General features: G+C 43.5%; 2 protein-coding genes across 13 annotated transcripts; both read right to left on the bottom strand.

The window, feature by feature from the left end:
* Nucleotides 1-2,916: 2,916 nt before the first annotated feature.
* On the bottom strand, nt 2,917-12,167 carry asxl1.S (ASXL transcriptional regulator 1 S homeolog). Of its 9 annotated transcripts, none has more exons than XM_018237206.2 (13): nt 11,959-12,167; nt 11,521-11,603; nt 10,412-10,523; nt 8,611-8,731; nt 8,079-8,146; nt 7,914-8,007; nt 7,317-7,451; nt 7,050-7,213; nt 6,867-6,963; nt 6,533-6,638; nt 5,673-6,171; nt 3,936-5,174; nt 2,917-3,819 (listed from the first exon to the last, which is right to left on the bottom strand). In XM_018237206.2, exons 1-13 carry the CDS (start codon nt 12,013-12,015, stop codon nt 3,781-3,783), a joined length of 2,814 nt encoding a protein of 937 aa, XP_018092695.1. In that variant the 5' UTR covers nt 12,016-12,167; the 3' UTR covers nt 2,917-3,780.
* A 543-nt stretch (nt 12,168-12,710) lies between these two features.
* On the bottom strand, nt 12,711-22,771 carry kif3b.S (kinesin family member 3B S homeolog). Of its 4 annotated transcripts, none has more exon segments than NM_001088020.1 (9): nt 12,711-14,094; nt 16,024-16,202; nt 16,295-16,400; nt 17,211-17,324; nt 17,582-17,700; nt 17,802-17,924; nt 17,996-18,097; nt 18,637-20,104; nt 21,934-22,082. In NM_001088020.1, coding segments are annotated over 8 exon segments (2,235 nt in total). In that variant the 5' UTR covers nt 20,041-20,104; nt 21,934-22,082; the 3' UTR covers nt 12,711-14,006.
* Between the last annotated feature and the right edge of the window lie 2,847 nt (nt 22,772-25,618).

Below are 25,618 nucleotides of genomic sequence, written 5' to 3' on the forward strand. Positions count from 1 at the left end.
ACTCGAGAGTGGAGTCCATCTGGCCCTGATGCCTTGTTCACATTCAGTTTGAATAAACCTTTATACACACCTATCGTGTTACTGGGCAACCCTTTTGAAATAAAAAAAAAAAAAAAAACAACAAAAGTGGTATAACGGGGATACCTTTATTGGCTAACGAAGACAATCATAGCAAGCTTTCAGGACAATTTAGTTCCTTTTTCAAACGGATTACATGATCCTGTGTCAGCCACTGAACCATCTGTGTCCCTATCAGGTGGCACTTGCAACTTTGACTCCTCAATTTTGTACACTGAAGAAAAGAATGGACAACAGATACAGTAAAGGCAGTTGTGCTAACCCTAATGCAATCTCAATCCTCATCTTTTTACTATTCATATGCTAAAAACTTTTTGGGGTTAGTCCATGCCACAAGCCGTTCCTCATTTTCTATCTTTACAACACTTAATAAAGGGTTTCTCTTCATTGAACACAGCTTAGTTATCTCTGACTTGTAGTTGTTAAATGCTTTCTTCTTAAAGGGATTCTGCCTTGATTTTTATGGTATAGTTTTTATTACTAATTTACAGTGTACATTGCATGTAATTCATTCCGCCATTTAAATTGTTATATTTCAACCAATACATTTATTTTCTCATTGTAATATAGGTGTTGATCATTGTGCTGATCCTCACTTTCAGAAAGATCCAGCACTTCACAATAAAAAACTTTTCAAATAAGCTATTGTATCTCATATTCACTGTAACTGGAGGTGTTATGGTCAGATTTGGATTTTTAGTATTGCATGCTGTTCTAATATCTATCACTAGATGGGTTATGGGAGCATTTTAGCAATGCAGATATCCCTTCCCACTGTTCTGTTATTAAGCTGCTGGAGGAGGGGGGCGGCGGCATCACCAACTTGCAGCGCAGCAGTAAAGAGTAACTGAGGTTTATCAGAGCACAAGTCACATGGCTGGAGGCACCTGGGAAACCAAAATGTCTAGCGCCATATCAGATTTCAAAACCCTAACAAAATCTGTTTGCTCTTTTGAAAAATGGATGTCAGTGCAGGATTCTGCTGGAGAAGCACTATTAACCTGATGCATTTTGTATCACCTGTTTTCCCATGACAGAATCTCTTTAACTTTCTAGTAAGGGACAACTTTAATAATTTCTTCAAATAAACAGCTCAAACAGGGAGATTGAAGCTACACAATGTTGGTCCTTAAGAGTTAGGTAATTACGAGTCCATGTAATACGTACAGAAAAACAGACATCAATTATGCAGGGGCATTATCTGCCATGCAAGGACCAAACATGGATATCCGTTTCCCTGTGTATCTCAATAATAAAAGGCAGATATTTTCCTTATTAAAACAATTTGCAAACCCTTATGCTGCCCCTTTTGTTGCTGAGGCAGCACAAGGGGGGGGGTCTCCATAACCACCACTTGAGCCCTTAGACTTCTTTGAAGAGGTACCATTCGATGAAAAGCATTTTGGAGATAGGTGGCTTCTTACATACCTGATATCCTGCTTGATATTTCAAGAAGACAAAGCATTGCTCAGAACACCCTCCCCAGCTTACCGAAGATGGTCTCTCAATTTAACCAGAAGGAAGTTCCTCTAACCTTTTTTTTCCCTAGCTCGGCTACCTGCAAAGAAAAGGCTATACACTGGTTAGATGCAATGTCCAATGTCTCATGATTTCCTCCAGCCACAGAGGGTTGTTATCTCTAAACAAAATATAATACAAGATAAATTAATTCTTAATGATTAGTATTTTATTTAAGGAACAGGATAAGCAAATGCAATCAGCTAATTGCACCCCCCCCCCCATATTATTCATATGCCAAAAATGGTACTGCGATAATGGCATGCAGCTGAGGAAACAAAACAAGCCCACTGTATATTATAAAAAGGGGGGGTTCAAAGCATGTCCTAAGGCTCTGTATGGAGAGCCGAATCTAAGCACTTTTGCAAGGATTTAAACACTTAGATCGTGTGACTCATTTTCTGAAAAACTCCAAATAACAATTATTTGTAATTATATTAATGTCATATTCTCAAATTTCTATATGGAACTTAGGGTTCAGATTCAGCCAAATTCAGATATAGTTTATTTGGTACATAGCTTCTTGGAACGGTGATGAACCTTTCCAGAGGGGCAGGCTTGCTAAAAGAACTGCTGGTCTCTGTTCTCCTCAACTATAGTCTATGTTTATGGTGCAACAAGACTGGGCAATAATGGAATGGATTGGAAAGTAGCCAGACAGAAACTAGTGCTATCAAAGAGATAAATCAGTGCATTTGTCACATTTCCAACATCTGGATGAGTAGCAACACTGGTGACCTCCTGGTATGGTTTCTTAGCCAGTTCAGTGTAAGGGAGCAGTTACTGTTTTAGGTGGGTATTGGGATAACTGTTCCATAATGCTTAAAAAGGGCTACCTAGTTTGTCTTTGTCTAATATTACACTATGTTTAACGGTATAAAATGGGAAATTAAAGAGGGGCTAATACTGCAGTGGAGGATTATTTCCACTTCGACACACTTATTGTATTATGAATAGCTAGCTCATCTAGGGTTCGAGCTCTAACGATACATTAGAGTTCCCCCTTTTACCTCTGAGGTGTATCCGGTAGGAAAGAAGCAACTCAGTAATACAAGTCACTCTGTGAATAAGCCCCAGAGATAATGGAGATTACCTTGTTTGGTTCACAATTTAAACCCTGCTGCCTGCAAGTGAAACATAATCCTCCTTAGCAATCTGCACATCTGAATTAGGGAAAGACGAGCACTGGACTGCACTGGTGCAGAGTGCAAATCATCACAAATGCCTCCAGATGTGACTAGAAGCAGTGCTATGGTCAGGCCTCAGGCCCAATGCTGGTTGTGGTAGCATGAGTGGGCTGTTCTAAGCCCAAATGCCATGTGAATGTATAACAAGTTTATTAAGATGGTAGGTGCATACAAGACAAGGGTGCCATCTATACAGAATATACATTTATAGAGTTTACAACATAAATACACCGGAATGCAGAAGGTGCTTACAGGAGCCAAATATTTTACTTTATACAAAAACAGTGATTACCCGTTCAGTCCTAAAACATCTCCTCTTTGCAGAAATACTGTCCACGCAGAACAAAAGATGAACTCGCCACCTACCCGCCCACCAAAGCCATTAAGCCTGCCATGTGGCGGTGTCATTAGCAAGGCAGGACCTACAATGCCCCATTGAAGAGATTAATACTAGAAATAGCTAAAGCATCTTTATCTGCACTTACATGTCTAACAAAGTGAAAGAATATGTATTTACAGTTCCAGGCTGAGATCTATGGAAAACACTGGCGTGAGTATTTGCTGTCCCAAAGCCACTGAAATTCTTTCACGACAAGGCACAAAACACAGAGCTTGGAAGGTGCTACAGTCACTGGGACAGAGGGCCCAACACCTTCTGCACATGCTCATGGCTTGTTGGCTGCAGAACCATTGCAGGGATCTCTTCTCCATGCTCTGCAAACTCAGTCAGAGAAAGAGGCACATACATACTGGAAACACAGGGAAAATAATGGAAAGATCTGGTGCCATGTGGCGGCACAGCAGCCTCTTCTACATCTACGGATCTCATGAAATTCTGGCACAGGGTTAATGTTGAAGATAGCATTACTGGAAGATTGACACCAATCCTACCCTCTGAGAATTCTGTGGAGGTGCAGACGAGATGGGAAAGAATCTCTGTGCAGCTCTCCTAGGAAGTGTGCAGTGTGGTTTGCCACATACTTGGGCTGCAGGCATCTCAAAGAAGGGTAGTGCCAGTCCAGTTTGTGTTTCCTTTCTGTCAAGAGAAAAGCAGGGATACATTTAGCCATCTGGGCATTATCTTACAACTTTCTTTTCCCATCAGTGTTCTTCAACTGGGGGAAGCTTATAGAAAATGGAGTAGAACAGTACCTTTTCATCCATGAGAAGAGCCAGGAATGAATAAGGGTCTTCATTTCGGAACGCGGGGTAAGATGATGTACGTACAGAAGAGGCCTCTCCTGTCAAGGTATCTGAATGAGCCTGAAAATTCCATCTCTTAAAATTAGGATCCTTTGGGTTCAACTCTCCAGATGATTTATGAATAGGTACAGAGCATGGCCTGTGGCCATTCAGATTACCCCTAAGTGATGAGTGTCCAATTGGCGCTGATGATTTTGGGTAATCACGGAGATGCTGTTCCACACTATGTAGAGCTGGAATTTTGGAGAGGATACTAGAACTGGATATTAGAAGTGTTTTACGTCTGGGACACAGGGACCCAACCGTTGCACAATCAGAGGAATCCGCTATTCGAGCAGCAGCCTTAGGCCAAACTGCCAATTTTATGTCAGCCTGCGAGGAGTTTTGTACAATTCTACATGGCAACGCGTTGCCCCTAGACTGTAATGCAGGATGAAACTCTTTTGGGAAGGGAATGTTACATTTATTTAGGGTGCAGTACCTCTGTTTCCCCTTTACTGAAAGTTGCTTCCTTCTGCTCTGTAAAATGTTTGATACATCACCAAGAACCGTGGACAGAGAATTAACATGGCTGCCATTACTAGGTTCTCTAAAGGGTAAAGACTCTGTGATATCAACATCAGGAGAAGCGCTTAAATAGGATTCCCTCTGGACAATGTTTACATTACTTGGTTGCACAGGGTCTCTATCAGCGCCCTGCTCATATGCACAATGGGCAAAGCAAAGCCCTAATAAAGACAGTCCATTTGCAAGGACTTCACAAATGGACCCTGGTTTAAAAGCTCCAGCCACACTGAGTTCTTTGACCTTGCCAAATACAGAGTAGGCTGAAGTGTTGAACTCAGTTCGGATGAGTGAGGAACGCCTGTTCCTGGCACCAAGTTTCCCAGTGGCTTTTGTTAGACTGTTCCTCATGGATGCTGGCGACAGTAATTGTGTTCTGCACAAACTTGCAGGTTGCTTTGCGGATTGTCTGACCTTTCGCTTCCTGGATTCACTTCTTGACTTATGGTTTCTGCCTCCTCCCGGGCCACCTCCGCCACCAATTGCACTGGTCTGACTGTCAGAAGGTGAGCAGGGAGGAGGCTGGCCCCCAGGGGGATCAGGGTTTGGGATGACCCAGGGATAGAACTGGTGAGCTGGCAAACCTTTATAAACCCAGGGAGGCTTGATCCTAGAAAGTTGGATCTACAAATGAAAAACACAAAGAAAAAAAGTCAAGCTGTGGTTCTGGAATAACTATTCCTTCTAGCAAGATTGAAGTCTACAGTTTTGTTAGGTCCATTGTTAGTCCTAGGACTGTACCTAATATGCATGGCTTTTGGCCACAGAAGAAATCCAGTACCACATTTCAGCAGTGTAACTCAAGTTAAGTATCTTGGCACAGGGGCATTTTAGCTTGGTGGCAGGCAGGTTATGTTAGATAGATGCTGAATTTCAGTGGGGGGGGGGAGCTTGAGTTTGTAGCAGGGACAGGCCTTTGGATAATAGTTAAAATGTTGGATTTTTACACCATTTAACCCAAGGCTTAAAAACAATGTGGCTCCCTAGCTCACATTTTCATTTTAAAGAAGGAAATTATAAACATGGAAGTAGGATCAAGATAATATTGCAACCAGGGAAAGAGAGTTCTCCCATTTCCCAGAATTCACTTTCAGCAGCAGATAAGAGTGAATGGTTTCTTACCTGAATTGGTGGGACTTTAGGTTCTTCTTTGGTGGGCTGTGGCTTTTCTGTGTAAACATTCTGAATTGTGTTACGAAAGGACCGACGCTGCTCCATTCTGGGTTTCTTTTCAACAGAGGGGCTATAAGGCTCTGTCTCAAATTTTCGTTTTTGTTCAGAACTGTCTTGATGAGGCTCTGGGACTCTTTCAGGAAAAGTGAGGGGGGTATGGGAACCATTGGGAGGAATATGGGACTCCATACCCAGAGGCTCTGTGCTTGATCCTTTCAGAGATGGTGAGGAAGACTCTTTAATCTTTGTGCTCATATGAACTTTCACAGTCTCTTCTTGTTTGTCCTTTCCTCTGGGATTCCTGTGTCTCCTGTCCATTCCTGGCACAGACAAGTCCTTAGGCTGTGCCACAGTCTCCTTTATCTGGGCGCTACGCAGCACTCTCTGGGTGTTGGACTGCCCATTCTTTTCACCTTCATCTGATAAGTGTTGATCAGCAAGCCCCAATCTAATGAGAAAGTTGGTATTGTAAGTAGATATTATACAGAAAGATAACTGGCATGACAAAACCATCACCACTAGCATTCCCTGGGATGATACATGATTAAAGGGGAGATATACCCACACTATACAGAGAAGCATTAGGAAATTAAGCATATAGCTTTTTGTCTGGCTATAACACCACAGAGGCCGTCTCCCACAAATTCATAAAAACATTTTAAAACTGCTAATACCACAAAAACAAAGGAAAGAAAAATTTTGTAAAACGGCAAAAGTGCTGAGAAAAGCATTGTGAACAATTTTACATTTAGTTGCCAGGGGAGGGGGTATATATGACCCGTTTATAAAAGATATTATGTATGTCTTACTTTTGTCCATAAAATTCTTCAAAGAACCTCTTTTTCCAGTCTTCAGTTTTCTTCTCTTTGCCCATCTCCTGCCGTATCCGCAGCTGCATCTCAGGCGTGAATTCTCCTGTGAAAGAAAGAGACCAATCTTTCTGAAGAGTGTGTAAAGCAATACACACAAAGATATTTGCTCTATTAGGCCAGCCAGGCCAATCTGATAATTTGGCCTAAGTGCCAATAACCAGAAGACAATAAGGGGCTTATGCAGAAGTGCCAGTCAGACAATCCCAATCTAATATTGGTTGGTGAGGTCAGTGTTTTGCCAAGATCATTCAGGACAATCTCAGAAACCTACCATCTGCCAGTCTCTCTCGCCACCTCTGACAAGCATGGGCAAAGAATTCATTGTTCAGTGCACTGGTGCTCATCCGTAACTGCCCTTCCGTGCCAACCTGAGTGAAAAAGAAGTACAAATGCTGGAAGAGAAAGATTGAGGGAAAGAGGGACAAACCTACAGAATAGCAATGCCAACACTTACCTGCTGATCCACATCAGGCAGAAGGAGGAGCAACTGCTGCTGGAGATTGGTGGGAAGAGCATTGAAGGTTCGCAGGTTGATTAGGGCACGAAGATTTGTGTTCACAAGAATAGACCCTGGGGTCTCAAAATCAATTTCTTCTACCCTGCTCCTTTTCACTTGCCCTGCAGTGCAGATAAACCCAATCAATAAATGGAGCAACAAGAGACAAAAAACAGCTACATACAGTACAAAAAGAGCACTAAGTCAAGCACATAAGTCACGTGCCTGGCCCAGGGCCACGGATTCCCCTTAGATGATGACCCCCATCTCTACCGAATGCCGCTCGCTTCTGAAAACTCAAACTTCCTCCTGCTGTACGGACTCGGCTGGACTCTCGACTCCCATGATGCACGGATAACCCTGAGGCAAATCAAAATGGTGAATTAGAGAGAAATAATATAAAACAATTGTACACAAAGTCGGGTGCTTTGCATGGAAGTACTTATGAACCAGGGGCACAAGCACCCAACCCCCCACATGCCAGATACCTGCAGCTACTAATTAACCAGAGTCACAAAAACACCAGACACATGCAGCAACTGACTAATATGCTTTTCCCTAATAAGATCTCACATCAGTACCAAGCTGACACAAAAACAAACAACCCACCCATAAATAAAACAGGAGCAAGTAGTACAGATGCACAACCAGCCATAAGTAAGCCTGTAATAGACCTTTCACCCAAAACAAGCCATATGAGGGATATGTATATCACACACAGCACATGACAAGAAGCAATACCATTCTCTCATTAAGGCACATACTAATTTGGCTTCCAAACAGTACAATGCAGAAGGACATACAGAGCCATAGCATGCTCACCTGAAGTAGAAGGCAAATGTGCACCATTGACTTTCAGTGGTGTCAGTACCACACGGGGGAGGAGAACAGCACTTCTCCGCTTCTGCTTACTCATCTAAATAGACAGAGAGTCAGTGCAGGAAATCACAATACAGCCACATATGAACACTGTTCAGCATCACTTACTTGTACCAGGGACCTTGTCTCCCTGCAGTGCAACTCTCTGGAACACGAGGCACTGATGACTGCTTCTTCTGTAAGAGAAATAACTTACATTTCATTATAGGGCCACCATAGGGATATGCCTTTAATTTGATTTTGGTACAGTAATATAAATGGTTGGCTGCCTGAGCTTAACATCTGCTCACTACAAAGATGCTTGGAAAGTTAGGCGGACAGAAAAAAAAAAATTGCAAACAGGGGTACAGTGTGATTGTTTTGATTATTTTGTGCACTAACCCTAATTAGGTTTTCTACAGGAATAAAATAGCCAAAAAAAAAACGACTCTACTGCAGTAAGACAAACGGTCAATCACAGGAATGCCCTAGCATTGTGAAGAGAGCAATCAACCCCTTTCAATATGAGGATGGCCAAGTTAGAAGTTCCTGCCTGCTGCAGGGAGCGCTATTAGAGGGCAATAGGGCTACCCTAGTAACATTTTCTGAAAAGGCAGGATAGAATATCTACAGAGTCAACAAACCCCATCCCATAACTTCCCTTTCGGACTGCCATGCTCACCAGCAGTTGCCACTTTGCTTTCACTCCATTTTATTCCTTCTGTATCCTCTGTGTTACCATCCTCTGGCAAGGGCATGGCACGAGACAACTGCAATGCATTCTTCTGAAAAGATAAGGTACCATTGAGAATCACATTCGGAGCACTGAGCTAGCTATGGAGTAAATCACCTAACACAGAAAGTTCAACAGTTCTAGATGAAAGACAACAGAACTAAAGCAAAATTGCCTCATAGGGAAATAGTGTTATGCTGTAATGACACCAACACCTCTGGTAGCCCCCCATGCCCTTTTATAAAGGACTGTTGCTTACAATGGGTGTCAGACAGGATCTGTGCCACTGTATAACAGATAATTCTGTCAAAGATAGCTAGAATCTCAGCTGCCATAAAGCAGGACAGGACTGCTGCTTACAATGGGAATCAAATAGGATCTGTGCAGCCACTAGGACAGAATGCTCTGTTATACAGATAGCTAGAATCTCTGGCAGCCATAAAGCAGGGCTGCTGCTTACAATGGGGATCAGATAGGATCTGTGCAGCCACCGGGACACAATGCTCTGTTTTACAGATAGCTAGAATCTCAGCTGCCATAAAGCAGGACAGGGCTGCTGCTTCCAATGGGGATCAGACAGGATCTGTGCAGCCACTGGGACAGAATGCTCCGTTATACAGATTGATATAATCTCAGCTGCCATAAAGCAGGACAGGGCTGCTGCTTCCAATGGGGATCAGACAGGATCTGTGCAGCCACTGGGACAGAATGCTCCGTTATACAGATAGATATAATCTCAGCTGCCATAAAGCAGGACTGCCTCTTACAATGGAGATCACATAGGATCTGTGCAGCCACTGGGAAAGAAGGCTCTACCCGTATATCTACTGGGATTTACCAGTAGACCTTTAGCTGGTGATCAGTAGATCTCAGGACTTTCAGCAAACAGCTTGTCTAAATCACCCTCCTATTCAAGCTTTTCATTCAGATATTTATTACATTAAGGGTCACAAGAAATAGTGGTTAAATATAGCAATATAAATTCTCTCATAAATCAATATTTAATTAATATTTTCCATGGAACAGAATGTTAATGCTTTTATGGATGTAGATCATAATGGGACATTATCGCTAAAAGTAGACCTCGCATTAGTAAAGTATGGGCTCTCCTGCAATAGGACCCTGCCATAACATCAATCAAGGCAGTAATATGTATAATGCTTTAGAACCTCTTTGCCTCTTATTTTGGCCACTGGTGATTTTTATATGTTTAACGTAGAGGCTCATTTATTGTACAAAATGCGGAATATGTTGGCATTCTATAAATTCATCCTAATAATTAATAACAACCTAGTGCCAGTTAGGGTGATTCTTCCCTCCTTTATCTTCATCCTTCTGTAATATGAGACATACCTGCTATCACTACTACAATGGAAGTTTTGTTCAGAGTAGCCAAAGTAGATAGCATGGGGCTGAGAGATGATCCACGTGACTGCACATGGGCCTGCAGTCCTTTCAGAGAAACGCCCCAAAACATCATATTGCACCAAAGAATCAGCTCAATGTGAGTGTAGGAACCCCAATTAAAAAAACTCCAAATGTTAGTGGTATTGTAGTGCCCAACCCCTCTTCTATTTCCTCCTACTCCAATTCTTCCCTAAGCAACTCTGCATTATCTCAACTGTACCCCTAAATATCCCTGTGGATTACCCAGTACTGGGGGGCTACACCCACAGGGCAGCAGTTCCTCTTGTGGCCAGAACATGATAAAAAAGCAAACATTTCTCACCTTCATAGTGAAAAGATTGATGTGCCCTGGAAGTTTGTAAAAGAGAGCCTCCCGAGTCCTGGAGTTAGAGTGCAGCATGGCATTTAGGCAGGCAAGGGGGGAGGATCCAGTGCTTAATGGACATGGAAAACAATTTCACTCACATTTTAAAAGAAGTCTTTAAAGTCTGTAAAACATCTGACATGAGAAAAGGAGCCCTGGCGTGCCCCATCGTCTTACTCTTCACACTCTACGAGGCAGACCCTCTGTACTGTTAATGCATTACACAGAGGTGCACCTACCTACATAACTCATATGTAACAACCCATCCTCTAACTCTGTAACCCACTCACACACAATCATTTCCTTCCAACGATTCCCTCTAACGTCAGCTAACTCTGCCACTCACTAATGTCTCAAAGAACCTGTAGTACTTTCTCAACTCTAAATGTGCGACTTAAAGGAGAACTAAAGCTCAACAAAGAACAGTTTTTGGTTTGTTCTTCTGGACCAAGCCAAGGCCCCACCACATTTTAGCAGCAGGAGATGCACTGGGCTGCTGTCCCTTAATCTTAGGGACCAATTCAAAATATACCATATACACAGTCACAATACAATGCTGTTTAGCAATTAACTCAGATTCACATTACATGGATGGATAGAAGCCAGTGCAGTCTGCACAATTCATGATCAGCCCTGTAGCATCAGGTTCTATGACAGACAGACCTCATTTTCAGCTTGGTGATTTGCACAGAGCACGTGCAGTTTATTGTGACCCACTGTGTACAACTAAATATGTAATGGCCAAATCATTACAAGTAAAGTAATCGTGAAACTTTAGGCTGGTGCTGTAATTTCAATATATAAAATGGCAAGTAATATTAATGTGAAGGGTTTAGCTATTATGATTTGTTATAGCACAGGTCACATGGTACACCGACAGATCCAGCCAATGAACAAAGCCATAGCAAATATTGTATAAAAGTTTCCCGGAATATTATAGGTATGTGTATGGGCAGAGGGGGGTTGTCTCCGATTAATAATAATAATAAGGATAATAAGAATAATAATGGCTGGTAGCCCAACTCCCCCCCCCAGCACTTTCATTGGCTTGGGGAAAAAGAACTCACTTGGTCTCTTTCAGCCCCTCACTTTGAATGACATTTAGGATCTGCTTTGGAGTCATTGGGGCATCAGAGTAATTCTCCAGAACCTGCAGGCACAAGACAAACATGGGGTTACGCAGTCAGTTACCAACCCCAACATGACTACTTACATCCCCCACATGCCAATGGCCCTCCCTTAGGGTTACGCCCCCTCTTCACGTTCCCATGGCTACAGCTCATTCCCGCCGCTTTGTGTTACCCCTCTCCATAAACAGCGTGGCTTCTCCTCAGTCCGCTATCTCCTCCCAACCCCCAACTTTTCTATTTTACCACAAATTCTCAATTTTGACCCGTCCATGGCGCTTTCCGACACCCACGTAGCCTCCGTCCCGCGTCTTTTTTCCTTCCCCTCAGCGTACACTCTCTTCCCTCCCCCAAACATGGCTCCTCACTGGAACGTACCATCCTCGCTGCTTCCGCCCATGTTCGCTCCCTACGCCGCTTCTGTTTGTCTCTCATTTTCGTTCCGAGTTTGGTGTCAGTTCCGACTCGCTTGTTTCTCGTCTGCTATGGGAGCTATACTTCTGCTCACCGGAACCACACTCCCCACAATGCACCACACAAACAAACACTTCCGCCCCGCCCACGGAACAAGGGGCTCAAAAAGACCTTATTGGATACGCGTGAGCTCAGGCCTCGCGAGAGTTACCTTACAGCGACCTGACTTCTAAAGCTGGAGAGGGGTGCGTAACGGAAATGGGAGGGACCAATAGAAAATTAAATGACTTCAGTGTCCAGGAAGGGAATGAATTGGCGCAATGGTTATCATGGGGGACCCACCCAAGAGTATGACACTGGCTTAGGGGGGACCCTAGAGAAAAGCATAAGGAATATTGGCTAGGGGGTACCCCAGAGGACAGCACCGAATATCACGGTTGTTGGGGTACCCTTGGATTTGGGGCAGGGCATTATTTATCCTGATACACAAGCATTGCATTGTGGGTGGGCTTGAATTAAGCCAAGACACTGTGACCCAGGATTGGAAGTACTTTAGAGTAAGACACTCTACATGGTTGTTGAGTTTATGAAAACCACTTTATTCTGGGAGATAAACCCTATTAAAGTAAGACACTGTAAAATAACAGCACATCTTTCTAAAAACAGAAGAATCTTAGAAGGTGCTGCTCCAAACCATACACAAAGACTCTGCAGCATATTTTTAAGGAGAAGGTGTTTATTCAGATTTACATTCACCAGTAGACAAATGTACAAATAAATAATTTAACAACTTTGCTGTTTTGGAGTTCAGTCTAGCAATGTTTATTTCACTAAGTTTTAGGTGTAGAGGGTTATAAACTGGTACATTAGGGCTTTTGAATGTCAGGGAGACAAGCTAGAAGCCCAGGCTGAAAAGAGTACAGAGAGTTGGGCAGCAAGACCTATGTAGACAGACTGATTGCTGGGTGGGCATTGGGTACAAGTAAGATGAAAGGAAGCGGAGTGAGATTACTACCACTGAGAGAAGGTAGGGACACGTGAGAGGGCTGGGAGGAGAGGGGCGTTAGCTTGAAAGAGACTACAAGTGGGTGGGAGAGATTGGTATCATGGAGAGTTTAGTACCAGCGAGACAGGTGGGAGGGGACAGATGGGTACCAGTGAGAGAGCTTGGAGGAGAGGGGGATTAGTACCAGGGAGACAGATGAGAAGGGGGAGATGGGTATCGGCGAGAGGGACATTAGTAGCAAGTAGACAGATGGGAGAGATGGGTACCAGTGAGAGGGATAGGAGGAGAAGTAGGTTAGTACCATGGAGACAGGTGGCAAAGGAGAGATGGGCATCAGTGAGAGGGCTGGGAGGAGAGGGATGTTTTTTACCAAGGAGACCAGTCGGAGAGAAGGGTACCACGGAGAGGGAAGATGGATAAGAGAAGGGAGAGGTAAGTAGAGGGAGATAGGTGGGTGCCAGCAAGGCAATTTAGAGACAGGAAAGAACACATACACTGAGGGTAGAGAAGAATGTCCAGAACAGAGATGGGAGTTATTTGTAGTGTAATGAGAGTGCACAGGCTGCACCCCCACAGGTATGTGTAGTTTTGGTAGCACCATGTTGCATCACACGGCCCTACAGCGCACACTAAGCACATGTATAGTGTATACAGAGGGGCGTGTTGAGCATTAAATCTGTTGCAATACCCACTGTGCTTACAGCACACTAAGCAGTCACATAACCTGATGGGTTGTTAGTTCACTTAAGTAATCCAAGGGGATGCATCCACAAACAACTTTCTCTATGTAGTATTCAACCTTGGTGCCACCCCCAACTTGCCAGGGAAAGTGCCATTTTGTAGCCATGCAGCAAACACACACACTGCTGATATGCAAGGTCTCCTTGGCCCGATTAGCTGCCAGATGTACAGTCTCTGCTCCTCCATGAGTCCAGTGATTGTGCCCGAGATCCATACAGCCTGCCCGTGGTAACACTGAGGGATTTCTTTTCTTGTGTTTCTGAGGTTATTTGGGTACCAGGCCTCGTGACTGAGGAAAGAGCAAAGAACCTGCAGAGCTTCCATTGGCTCCAGGTTGCCTGCTGCTTTTGGGTCTAAAAGAAAAAAACAAGTCAAAGTGATCAGATGTGGGGGTGTCTTTGGGGTTTCTGTGAGTAGGGCCTCGGGGTGAGTAGAACAAGAGACAAAAAACGAGCCCTAGCATTTCTATAGTGCCCTGTCAGTGGCCACTGAAGGTCTGAAAGGTAGTATGGGAATAAATAACTATAAACAGTTAGATCTGCTCTTTCAGCTTCTTGCACACACATACAGTATATAAACACCATGGAGTAATTGTGCAAAGAAAGCTGGTACTACTTTTTTTATTCAGTGAAGACTTATAGTGCCCTCTCACAGAGTATGGAAAAATATACCAGCCAGCTCTCCATATTGCTCCCAGACCCTGTAACTCACTGGGATAAAAGACACTGCTGTTAGGGAAAGAGCCCAGGGTGTTGCTGCACAGCAGCAACATGTCAGTGTAAAATAGCCTGCTGGGCACAGTATTTCAACTCACACCTTTATAACATGCTACATTCTGCAACACTGCAGCAGGTTTAATTACCTTTTCCACAGAGGACCCAGACTCATCCTGTCAGTCACCCACCATTGGTCTGACTATGAATTGTACCCTTATTTCCATTACTACTGCCATTTCTCTTCATTAATCAGAATTATGTGCGCTGAACGGGCAGGGAAACAGCCAGTTCGTAGCCGTACTGCATTTAATTGTTGCTCATGGGTACAAAAGATTGGGGAACTGATTTAAAAAAAGACAACTAATCTATCATGCCAGTGCTCCTCAATGTAACACATGTTACATGCAATTTACACACACAACACATATTTGCAAGCTTTACTTTTTCTATTTTGCAAATATTTTTTCCCTGCTTTTTTATATGACATGTTTTTCCTTGCCCTAAAACCTGTTTTTTTTTCCCTTTGCAGCATGAGTAATGGCTCAGGTATTTTGACCGTTAATCACTGCTGGAGCAATTACTTTAATGATTTGCACAATGTTATTTGAGATATATAGATATATAGTCTGCCAAAGAGCCAGCACTCGCGATAATGATGAAAATAATGTGCCTGGGTGCAGCATCAATAAATAAACTCTAAATCCAGTGAATAAGATCCGCACTCTCAGGTCTTAAAAATAATAAAAATGTATTGTTCAATCACAGACTGACATTTCAGTCCCCTCCGGGGCTTTTCTCAAGGTACCTAGTTAGAGTAAAACCTGCCTTAAATACATAGATTGGCGGGAAGACAGCCAACGTGTCTCTGACTAGTCAATATCATCAAACTCCCCTACAGGTTAAAGGTAAAATTCAAACAATGCATCCATAGCATACTACTTATACATATTCAGAATTTTTATAAAATCCTAGTTAAGACATTGATCTCAGCTAGAAAGAAAAACAAGATACAATGTAATGTTACTCAGTTATCATTAATAACAATAAACAATGTTGCTTATATTACTAGAGTATCATTTTCTGAGTCATGTTTAGAATAAACAGGGAACTATCCTTCCCAATGTTACGGGATGATTCTTATATGCATCATTAAATACACAGCATGGTTTAAATTTCCCTTATGTGTGTGTTTATTAAACCTCCTAAAACTGTATTGTATCACACTATCAGCTGTTAGTCTCACTAGTACCACATATCAAGTACCAACTACACCTTTTCTTTGTTATTTCAGTATAACCCTATCAGTACCCCCCCCTGGCTCTAGTCGCGGAGTATACACACATATAGCTCTGCAAGCAGTAGTTCCTAGGAGTAGGAACAGCACAGAGAGGGAGAACCTCAGGCAGAAGGAACAGCAAAGATCAGAAATGAGAAGGTACAGCATAGACAGGCAAAACATTAAGGGTACAGATCATTGTGGCTGGAGCGGAGTCTTGGAGGAAGGGTTTTTGGGTTTTTTTTGTGGGTCATTTTTAACTAACCTGCCAGTCATTACATGCTACGTACCTTGTTTTTGTTCTCTTAGTGGCTGTACTATCAAATGTCGACGCATCTACTTGTATATCATCTTCATCCTGCAGAGCAGCTTCCAGGGCAGCCTGAACTTTGGGGGCAATAGCAGGGCCCTCATAATCACGTGTTGTGCGACTTGGCATATCCAGCTCCAGCAGAACAATATTCTCAGCCTGTGGAAAGAAGAGCTTGTGCATAGCAATAGTCCCTCTGAGCATGCTACAATGTGCAACTGTGTGCTTTGTATGCCTCGGCTGAGCCTTACCCTGTATCTGGAATCAGGACGGACCATCATGGACATTTTGGCATGTTGGCACAAGGGTCTGTTGTAGCCTATGGCCGACACTGGGCGACGCATCATCTGCTGATTACTACAGAGACAGTCAGAGAGGAGTTGGTTAGTAATGAGCAAGGAAAATGATTACTAACACTCAGCCCTTAGTATAAGTTTTCCTTGAAGAATGCATGTTGCCAGTACCTTAGTCCTAGCCCAAACCAGTTTTTTTTCCAACCACCCCCACCCAGATTAGGCATGGTGCATACTGAACCCCCATACCTAACAGATGACTCAAGGGGCAGTGTACTTTATATTTCAGAGTGAGGTCAATAAATACGGTACATTTTGCTTATTGGTTTCATAAGAAAAGTTGAGATAACATAAGTTGCTGTCTCACTTCCTATCTCTAATGAGTCTCTGTTTCCAGAGGAGAAGCTAGTCAAAACGATGACCAGATCAAAGATAAGCCCTCTGTACAAAGATGCTTCATATCTCAAAGCCTAACAAGCGATAAAGCTTAGGGTTTGCTTATACCAAGCTCATTATTTCACTTTACCCTGTAAACAGTCCACAGTTGGAAGGAGAAAAAAGGAAGATATATTTTAATTAAAAGATTAGGGTTTTACATGCCCTGTTTGTTGTTCTCTCGTTTAGCAAAGGTGTATATAGGTAGCTACTTTGCCTTTAAAAAGGGTAAGTCATGATGGCTCAGCCCAAAACAATTAACAGATTTCAATAGTAAATCTACACTGGTTTCCTATAAGCCCCTGTAACCCCTTCTGTATACTGTACAGGTCCATGCTCCGCTGTTCTCTAGAACTGCAAGTTCCACTTCATGAACTACACCTACTTGGTGTAGTTATAACCTTGCCTGGTAAAAATATGATTATGATTAGGGTCTCACTCTAGTCTGCTGATTGCATGTAGTTTCCACTGATCCTCCTCTTCATCAAAGAAACATCTGTTCATCATCTTATTTTTCTCCTCCAGTGGAATAAAGTTCTCAATGATAAGGTGCCTGCACAAGAAAAGGAACTTATACTCCTGGCAACGTGCAAGTACCACCTCTACACCATTCAGTCTATCTTAAAGGAACAGAAACACCAAGAAGTCGGATGAGGGTGAAATGTTTTCAAGAAAACTCTAAAGGTCCAGTTCCCTTTGACTTAATTCTACACTAGATGCTGTATATCATGACCTGGATAAACGAGAATCTTCATAGAGTTACATTATCCATTTAATACATGACTGATGTGTTAAATGATGAAAACCTACTTCAATTTTAACTCCCTTGTGAGTTCATTCTGTGTCTGCTCCAGCTCCTGCCTCTCCTTGATATGCTCTTCCTGCAGGTCATGGATCTCAGCTTTTACTGCCTGTAACTTGGAGAAGAGCTGAAAGAGGAAGGAAAGAGAAGATTTTTACAAACTGGAAAAGGAACCATTGCCAGGAGGTTCTAAGCCACAACCCTTTCTATTATTCTACTACTTGTTACCTTTTTCAGTTTCTTTGTCTTTATGTCCACCTCTTGCTGCAGGGAACTATATGTCTCCTTCAGCTCCAGGTTCTCCTCGTCTTGACTCTCCATCTGCTGCTGCATCTCTCGCTCACGACATTTCTAAATGAAACCGATAAAATCACAACCATCCTCGCTCTCACACAGATCCTTGGCAACAATAAGCAACTTACCTGTTCAGCAATCTCATGCCGCTTCTGTTCCAGAATCTTCTGCTGTTCATTTGTGTGATCCACAATATTCTTTCCTCCAACAAGCAGCTTGCTCTCCATTGCCTGAAAAACAGTCACTTTTATCTACAACTGTCTAATTATCAAAGTCTGTTTAGTTTTACTCCATATACACTGCTCCCACCCACAACTATCCCAAAGCATGTTCCTGCTACTATCAGCTTTACTTCAACTAACAACTATACACTGCTCCCACCCACAACTATCCCAAAGCATGTTTTTGCTATCTGCTTTACTTAAGCTACCAACTATACACAGCTCCCACCAACAACTATCACAAAGCATGTTCCTGCTACTATCACTACACCCACCCACAACTATCCCATAGCATTTTCCTGTGGATATCAGCTTTACTTCAGCAAGCAACTATACACTGCTACTATTAGCTTTACCTGCTGCTATTACCCTTACTCCAAATAATTTCTATACACTGCACCTACTCATACTAAAATACAGAGCTGGTGCAATCGAACACCTCATGGTAGAGCCATACACTGTTGAACAAACAGTACAGTCAGAATTAGAAGAGATTTCCTACTTCCAGCAATACTAAATCAGAGGGTTCTTGTACATATTGCTCTTACCTTGACTTTGGAATTCAGCATTTCCATGGCTTCTCGCTCTTTTTTTAAATCATCCATTTTCTTTTCCTTTTCTTTTAGTAACTTCAGCTTTTCTTCTGCCACCAAACTATGATCTTCTAAAATGGCCTTCTTCTCAATTTCCAGCCGTTCTTGCTGCTCCCTCCAATAATCTTCTTTATCTTTCAAAACGTCATCCCCTTCATATAAGTCTCCTTCCTCATCCTCATCTTCGTCTACCTCTCCTCCTGCAGTTCCTCTTCTTCCCCTTCTTCGCCTTTTAACTCCTACTCTTTTGTCAAGCTGTGCTTTCAGTCTTGCAATCTCTTCCTGAAACTCCCGCAATAAAGCATCCTTGGGGTCTTCATTCACTCTTGGTTTGTTCTTGATATTTTTGGCTCTGTTGGAGTAGCGGAGAGTTGTCAATGTCTCCTCCACATTGTAGGAGGCTGGGCCTATATTGGCAACCATGACAGTCTTGGCATTTCCACCAAGTGAGTCCTGTAGTAACCTGGTGAGTTTGGAATCCCTGTATGGGATGTGAGTGCTTCTCCCATCAACCAAAGCAGAGATAACATTTCCTAGTGCGGAAAGAGAGAGATTAATCTTAGTTGCTTCTTTCAGCCGTTCTCCTTGGGCTCCAGTCTTTGTTTGCCTTTCACTCCCTGCCAAGTCTACCAAGTTCAGCTTTCCAACACGGATGTGGTTTTCTCCATCTAAACCAATCTGACTACACTCAATTGTGATCATAAAGATGGCGTGTGAGCGAGAGCTGTGTTCATTCATATTGGTCGCTCCAACAGATCGGTTTTGATTCCCTACATTCATCACATGTTCAATCTCTTTCACACTCTTGGTAACAAAGGAAGACAAATCCTTGACATACACCCCAGTATCAGGTCTCTCTTTCAGCTCCAGGCGTTTGCTCTGATCCTTAGATAATAAGTCTCTGATTTCCTCCTGGTAAATCTCTAGGTAGGAAGCTCTGACCAGGTACTGCTGGTTCTGAGACCTTGAGATGTGAGTAAATATGTGCTCAAATGAGTTGGGTATTACCCCTCTCTTTTCTGGATCACCACGCACTCCCTCCATTGTGTAGGTCTTTCCTGTTCCTGTCTGACCGTATGCAAATATGGTCCCGTTGAAGCCAAGCAAAACAGAATCCACCAGTGGCCTGAAAGTTTCATCATAAAGCTCCACTTGCTTTGAGTTGGAGTCATAAATCGCATCAAATGTGAATGTTTTGGACAGCTCGTTGGTGGCTCCCTTATGAACCTTTACCGACACCTGGCCAAGTTTTACGTCTACATCAACAACCCTTTCATACCCAGCAGCCAGCTCTTTGCTGTTCATGGGCCGGCACCGAACAACAACCCGCACAGATTCCGAGCTCTTAGACTTGGACATCCTGTTTCCCAGCAAGCAGAAGCCACAAAGTTCACCACTTCAGGAAGAGGCTTTTGTCACCAACCTGAATATAGAGAAAGGCAATATTGGTGGGCAGAGACATTCACTGTTTGCATACCAGATCATTTCTAAATGAACTTAAAAGGAAAATTCACCTTCTTGGTTCAAAAACAGTGCCTGCCATTTTGATATTCATGTTATAAAGGGTCTAGCTGGGCATACCTTTTTTTAACATATGTTTTTATTTAGTTTTCATAAAAATATAAAATAAACAATTTTAAGGAGTTTGGAGGAACATAAAATAAATTCCATATTCTGTCAGCAAATAACAAGAATGATCAAATCATATAACTTAACTGTCACTAACAACAGTAGTCTGCACATCTGTATATCCCACAACCCCAGTGTCAATATTAGTTATACATAACTTGTAGATAGCATCCTATTGATTTGGTGACTCCTGGGGGGAGGGGTGATCGTGGATTACGCTCCTGTGGTCAGTGAAGGTCTTGGATATTAGCCGGGCATACTTGTGATAAGAGACCTTGAACATATCTGCAGGACAGACACCCCCCTCATTCCTCAGGGATCACAAAGGATTGTCAGGCAGGTTAAGGGAAGGGCACCTGTGCACTATGTAGAAAGGCCCCACAATCAGAGTTTAGTTGTGCCAGGGTGTGCCAACCCCAAACTAGCACAAAGAGGCTTTGCTGGCTCACTGTCGTGACTAACCCAACGGGGTTGGGACTCATGATGAGGGGTACAGGAGTGGGGACTCATGACGAGGGGTACAGGAGTGGGGACTCATGACGAGGGGTACAGGGGTGGGGGACTCATGACGAGGGGTACAGGGGTGGGGACTCATGATGAGGGGTACAGGGGTGGGGACTCATGATGAGGAGTACAGGGGTGGGGACACATGATGAGGGGTACAGGGGTGGGAACTCATGACGTGGGGTACAGGAGTGGGGACTCATGACGAGGGGTACAGGAGTGGGGACTCATGACGAGGGGTACAGGGGTGGGGGACTCATGACGAGGGGTACAGGGGTGGGGGACTCATGACGAGGGGTACAGGGGTGGGGGACTCATGACGAGGGGTACAGGGGTGGGGGACTCATGATGAGGGGTACAGGGGTGGGGGACTCATGATGAGGGGTACAGGGGTGGGGGACTCATGATGAGGAGTACAGGGGTGGGGACACATGATGAGGTTACAGGGGTGGGAACTCATGATGTGGGGTACAGGAGTGGGGACTCATGACGAGGGGTACAGGAGTGGGGACTCATGACGAGGGGTACAGGGGTGGGGGACTCATGACGAGGGGTACAGGGGTGGGGGACTCATGATGAGGGGTACAGGGGTGGGGACTCATGATGAGGAGTACAGGGGTGGGGACACATGATGAGGGGTACAGGGGTGGGAACTCATGACATGGGGTACAGGAGTGGGGACTCATGACGAGGGGTACAGGAGTGGGGACTCATGAAGGGGGGGGTACAGGGGTGGGGGACTCATGATGAGGGGTACAGGGGTGGGGGACTCATGATGAGGGGTACAGGGGTGGGGGACTCATGATGAGGGTACAGGGGTGGGGACTCATGATGAGGGGTACAGGAGTGGGGACTCATGATGAGGGGTACAGGAGTGGGGACTCATGATGAGGGGTACAGGGGTGGGGACGCATGACAAGGTGTACAAGGGTGGGGGGCATGAAATTGGGGTACAGGGGTCTACTCTACTCGGTGTATAGGGTTGCGGGTAACATGATGGGGTATAAGGGGTGGGATAGCTTATGTGGTAAGGCAATATCGCACGTGGCCGTATCCTCTATTAAGTATTAGCACAAGATGGATGATAGGCCTGTCCATACACCCCCCCACCACCCCTACCTGCCATTCTGCGCCTGCCGGTCAGTCTGTCCAACACTCTGTCCCAGCACCGGATGCCGAATGACTGCTGCCTCCGACTTCCTTGGTTACCAACCTAGCAACTACCAGCGCACTTCCTTAGTAACGCCAACGTTTCTTCTTCCTTGGCAACCGCTGCGCGTCAACCAACCAACTTTATTTTCTGGCCGACCTGCTCCTACTAGTATCAAAGACACTGGCTATTGTATTAATGACCATTCGGCTTATGCCGCTTGTTCTGTCGCAAGATTGTTTTTGTCTGAATCTGCCCAGCAACGCGGCTGCTATCACTCTCTGCCGCTAACGCCCAAGAACATGTTACTTCTATAAAGGGAAGAGCCAGTGTATTAGCGCAGCAGCTCAGCGTTACCTTTGTGTCAGCGCAACCGAATATTACAAGAACGGATTCATTTCACCTGCGGCTCAGCGGCGTGAGTGATTGGCTGAAGGAGGAGGCGGGGCCAGAAGTACAGCGGCCAATGGCTAGCCTGTGTCTGAGGGCGCGCGCAGTCTCTATTCAAGAGGGAAGTTGCTCCCAGCAGCGCCCGCTCATCCCCTGTAGTCGTTCCCTGAGATCGTCCCAAGGCGATGAGACTCCTCCTTTCTCTTGGGAAATCCAGTCGTTACGTCCAACATCCCCAGAGGCTTGAGAAGCTCTGGATTCGCTCCTCTCTGAGCTACAGATCAGCGCAAGGGATTCCCCCTTGTTTTTAAGAAAAAACTTTCAGGAGAGTTCAGAGCATTTGAAAGAATAAAACGAATTGGTTTAAGTGAGACCTTTCTAGTGTGTAACAAGTCAATTCTCCTGCTTTCCAGACCATTCCAGACCTTTAAACCCCCCTAACCCTAAAACTAACCCTTATACTACAACTAATAATACTAACAACCTAATAATACAACTAACAACCTAATAACATTACTAACCCTAATACTACAACTAACCCAACTAACCCTAATACTACAACTTACCCTAATACTACAACTAACACAACTAACCCTAATACTACAACTAACCCTAATACTACAACTTACCCTAAAGGTGGCCATACACGGGCCGATAAAAGCTGCCGACAGACCAAGTCGGCAGCTTATTGGCCCGTGTATGGGGGCCCCCGACGGGCTTCCCCGATCGAGATCTGGCCCTCTCGATCGGATGGGGTTAAAAATCCCGTCGGATCGCGGCCGCATCTGTTCGTTGATGCGGTCCCGCGATCCGACCGCCCGTTTGGCGAACGCTAGGATCCGATCGTTGGGCCCTAGGGCCCACGATCGGATCAGCCCGATATTGCCCACCTCAAAGTGGGCATATCGGAGGGAGATCCGCTCGTTTGGCGACATCGCCAAACGAGCGGATCTATCCGTGTATGGCCACCTTAATACTACAACTAACCCTAATACTACAACTTACCCTAATACTACAACTAACCCTAATACTACAACTAACCCTAATCCTACAACTAACTCTAATAATACAATTAGCCCTTAAGCTGGCCATAGATGTAAAGATTGTTAAAAAAAATCTTATCTTGAAGCCAATAAAGGCATTTTCAACAAAGGGGGTTTAGCTGTGATCATGTACTAGTAGGGGAGTCTGGACAAGAAAGAGCAACACACAGACCTGAACAGCGACTGCATCAGCTCAGTAACTACTCTGCCTGTTAAAGGAACAGTAAAACCAAAAAATTAAAGTGTTTTCAATGAATGACAATGTAATGTAGTATTGTCCTGCACTGGTCAAACTGGCCTGTTTACTTCAGAACTCTACTATAGTTTATATAATCAAGCTGCTGTGCAGCCATTCAAGCACAGGATACACAGTAGATAACAGATAAGTACTACTATAGTTTATATAAACAAGCTGCTGTGTAGCCATGGGGGCAGCTATTCAAGCACAGGATACACAGTAGATTACAGATAAGCTCTGAAGAATCCAATTGTACAGTAGACTTCAGAGTTTATTTGTGATCTACTGTGTATCCTGTACCTTTTCTCTTTTTTCCCCACTTTGAATGGCTGCCCCATGGCTACACAGCAGCTTGTTTATTTAAACTATAGTAGTACTTATCTGTTATCTACTGTGTATCCTGTGCTTGAATGGCTGCCCCTATGGCTACACAGCAGCTTGTTTATATAAACTATAGTAGTACTTACCTCTTATCTACTGTGTATCCTGTGCTTGAATGGCTGCCCCCATGGCTACACAGCAGCTTGTTTATATAAACTATAGTAGTACTTACCTCTTATCTACTGTGTATCCTGTGCTTGAATTGCTGCCCCCATGGCTACACAGCAGCTTGTTTATATAAACTATAATAGAGATTCTGAAGCAGACACACAAGTTGTACCACTGCAAAACAACAGTTCATTATATTTTCACTATATATACAGTATATATATATATATATATATATGCTAAAATGCACATAAAAAATAAAACAAGTTAGGGACCGCCATTCGGGGTTTACCTTGACGTGGTATGGTGGCTTATCAATTTTATGATCATAACTTTGTAACAAAATAACCCCTATTTGGGTACATATGCAATAGCATTTATTATACTTATATATATATACTTTAAAGCCTTTAGAGTGCTCCCACAACCCCCCTGTTTTGATATTGTATAATTAGCCGGAAGCTGTGGCATAGCTTCAGTGGTTGTAGCACCCCATACCCCCCCTTTTAACTAGTGGTGTTCCTATGCTTTTAAAATTGGGCGTTTGTTTTGGGAATATCTCTCCTTTAAAAGCCTGATTGCTGGCTGGGGAGGATTTAGCCCTCAGTGAAAAAACAGCGTTCAATGGACATTGATTACAGGTAATGCTAAAATGCACATAAAAAATAAAACAAGTTAGGGACCGCCATTCGGGGTTTACCTTGACGTGGTATGGTGGCTTATTAATTTTATGATCATAACTTTGTAACAAAATAACCCCTATTTGGGTACATATGCAATAGCATTTATTATACTTATATATATATATATACTTTAAAGCCTTTAGAGTGCTCCCACAACCCCCCTGTTTTGATATTGTATATATATATATATATAATATATATATATATATATATATATATATATATATATATATATATATATATATACACATCTATACAGAGAAGGAATGTTCTGGGCACACAAGTTATCCAGCTATACCCTCATATCTGTGCACCCTATAATTTGTACAATTTTGCCCCTCATACTATACTAAGGGAATCCAATGTGCCAACCCTATTCAACATCTTTTCATTGGCCCTGATTTCTATTTACCTGCTAATCCACACATCTTTATAATAGACACTGAAGGTAATTCTATCAAAGTGCTCAGACTGAATGAAATCCAAATAAAAGTGATCCCAAAAAGGTCCAAATGGGTTTCCATTCTACAAAAACAAGCAGATTAGCTAATTAGATCACCTGATCCATCAGGTCTCAGTAATATCCGGTCTAATCTCAACAACAGGATTCCTTTCATATTAATTGGTTGCCTCCCATTAACCCATCATATGATCAGCGGTCAACCGCCAGTTGTCACCCATATATTTCTCAAATTAATCCACCCCCATAATACAGATTAGGTCACTAGTTAGGTCTCAAAAAATTCCTTATTTATGGACGGCCCAAAAACCACTCCCCAATTAATGGATGGCCCAGGAACCCCTCCCCATT

This window comes from Xenopus laevis, chromosome 9_10S (assembly GCF_017654675.1).
Source record: "Xenopus laevis strain J_2021 chromosome 9_10S, Xenopus_laevis_v10.1, whole genome shotgun sequence".
Classification (NCBI taxonomy): Eukaryota; Metazoa; Chordata; class Amphibia; order Anura; family Pipidae; genus Xenopus; species Xenopus laevis.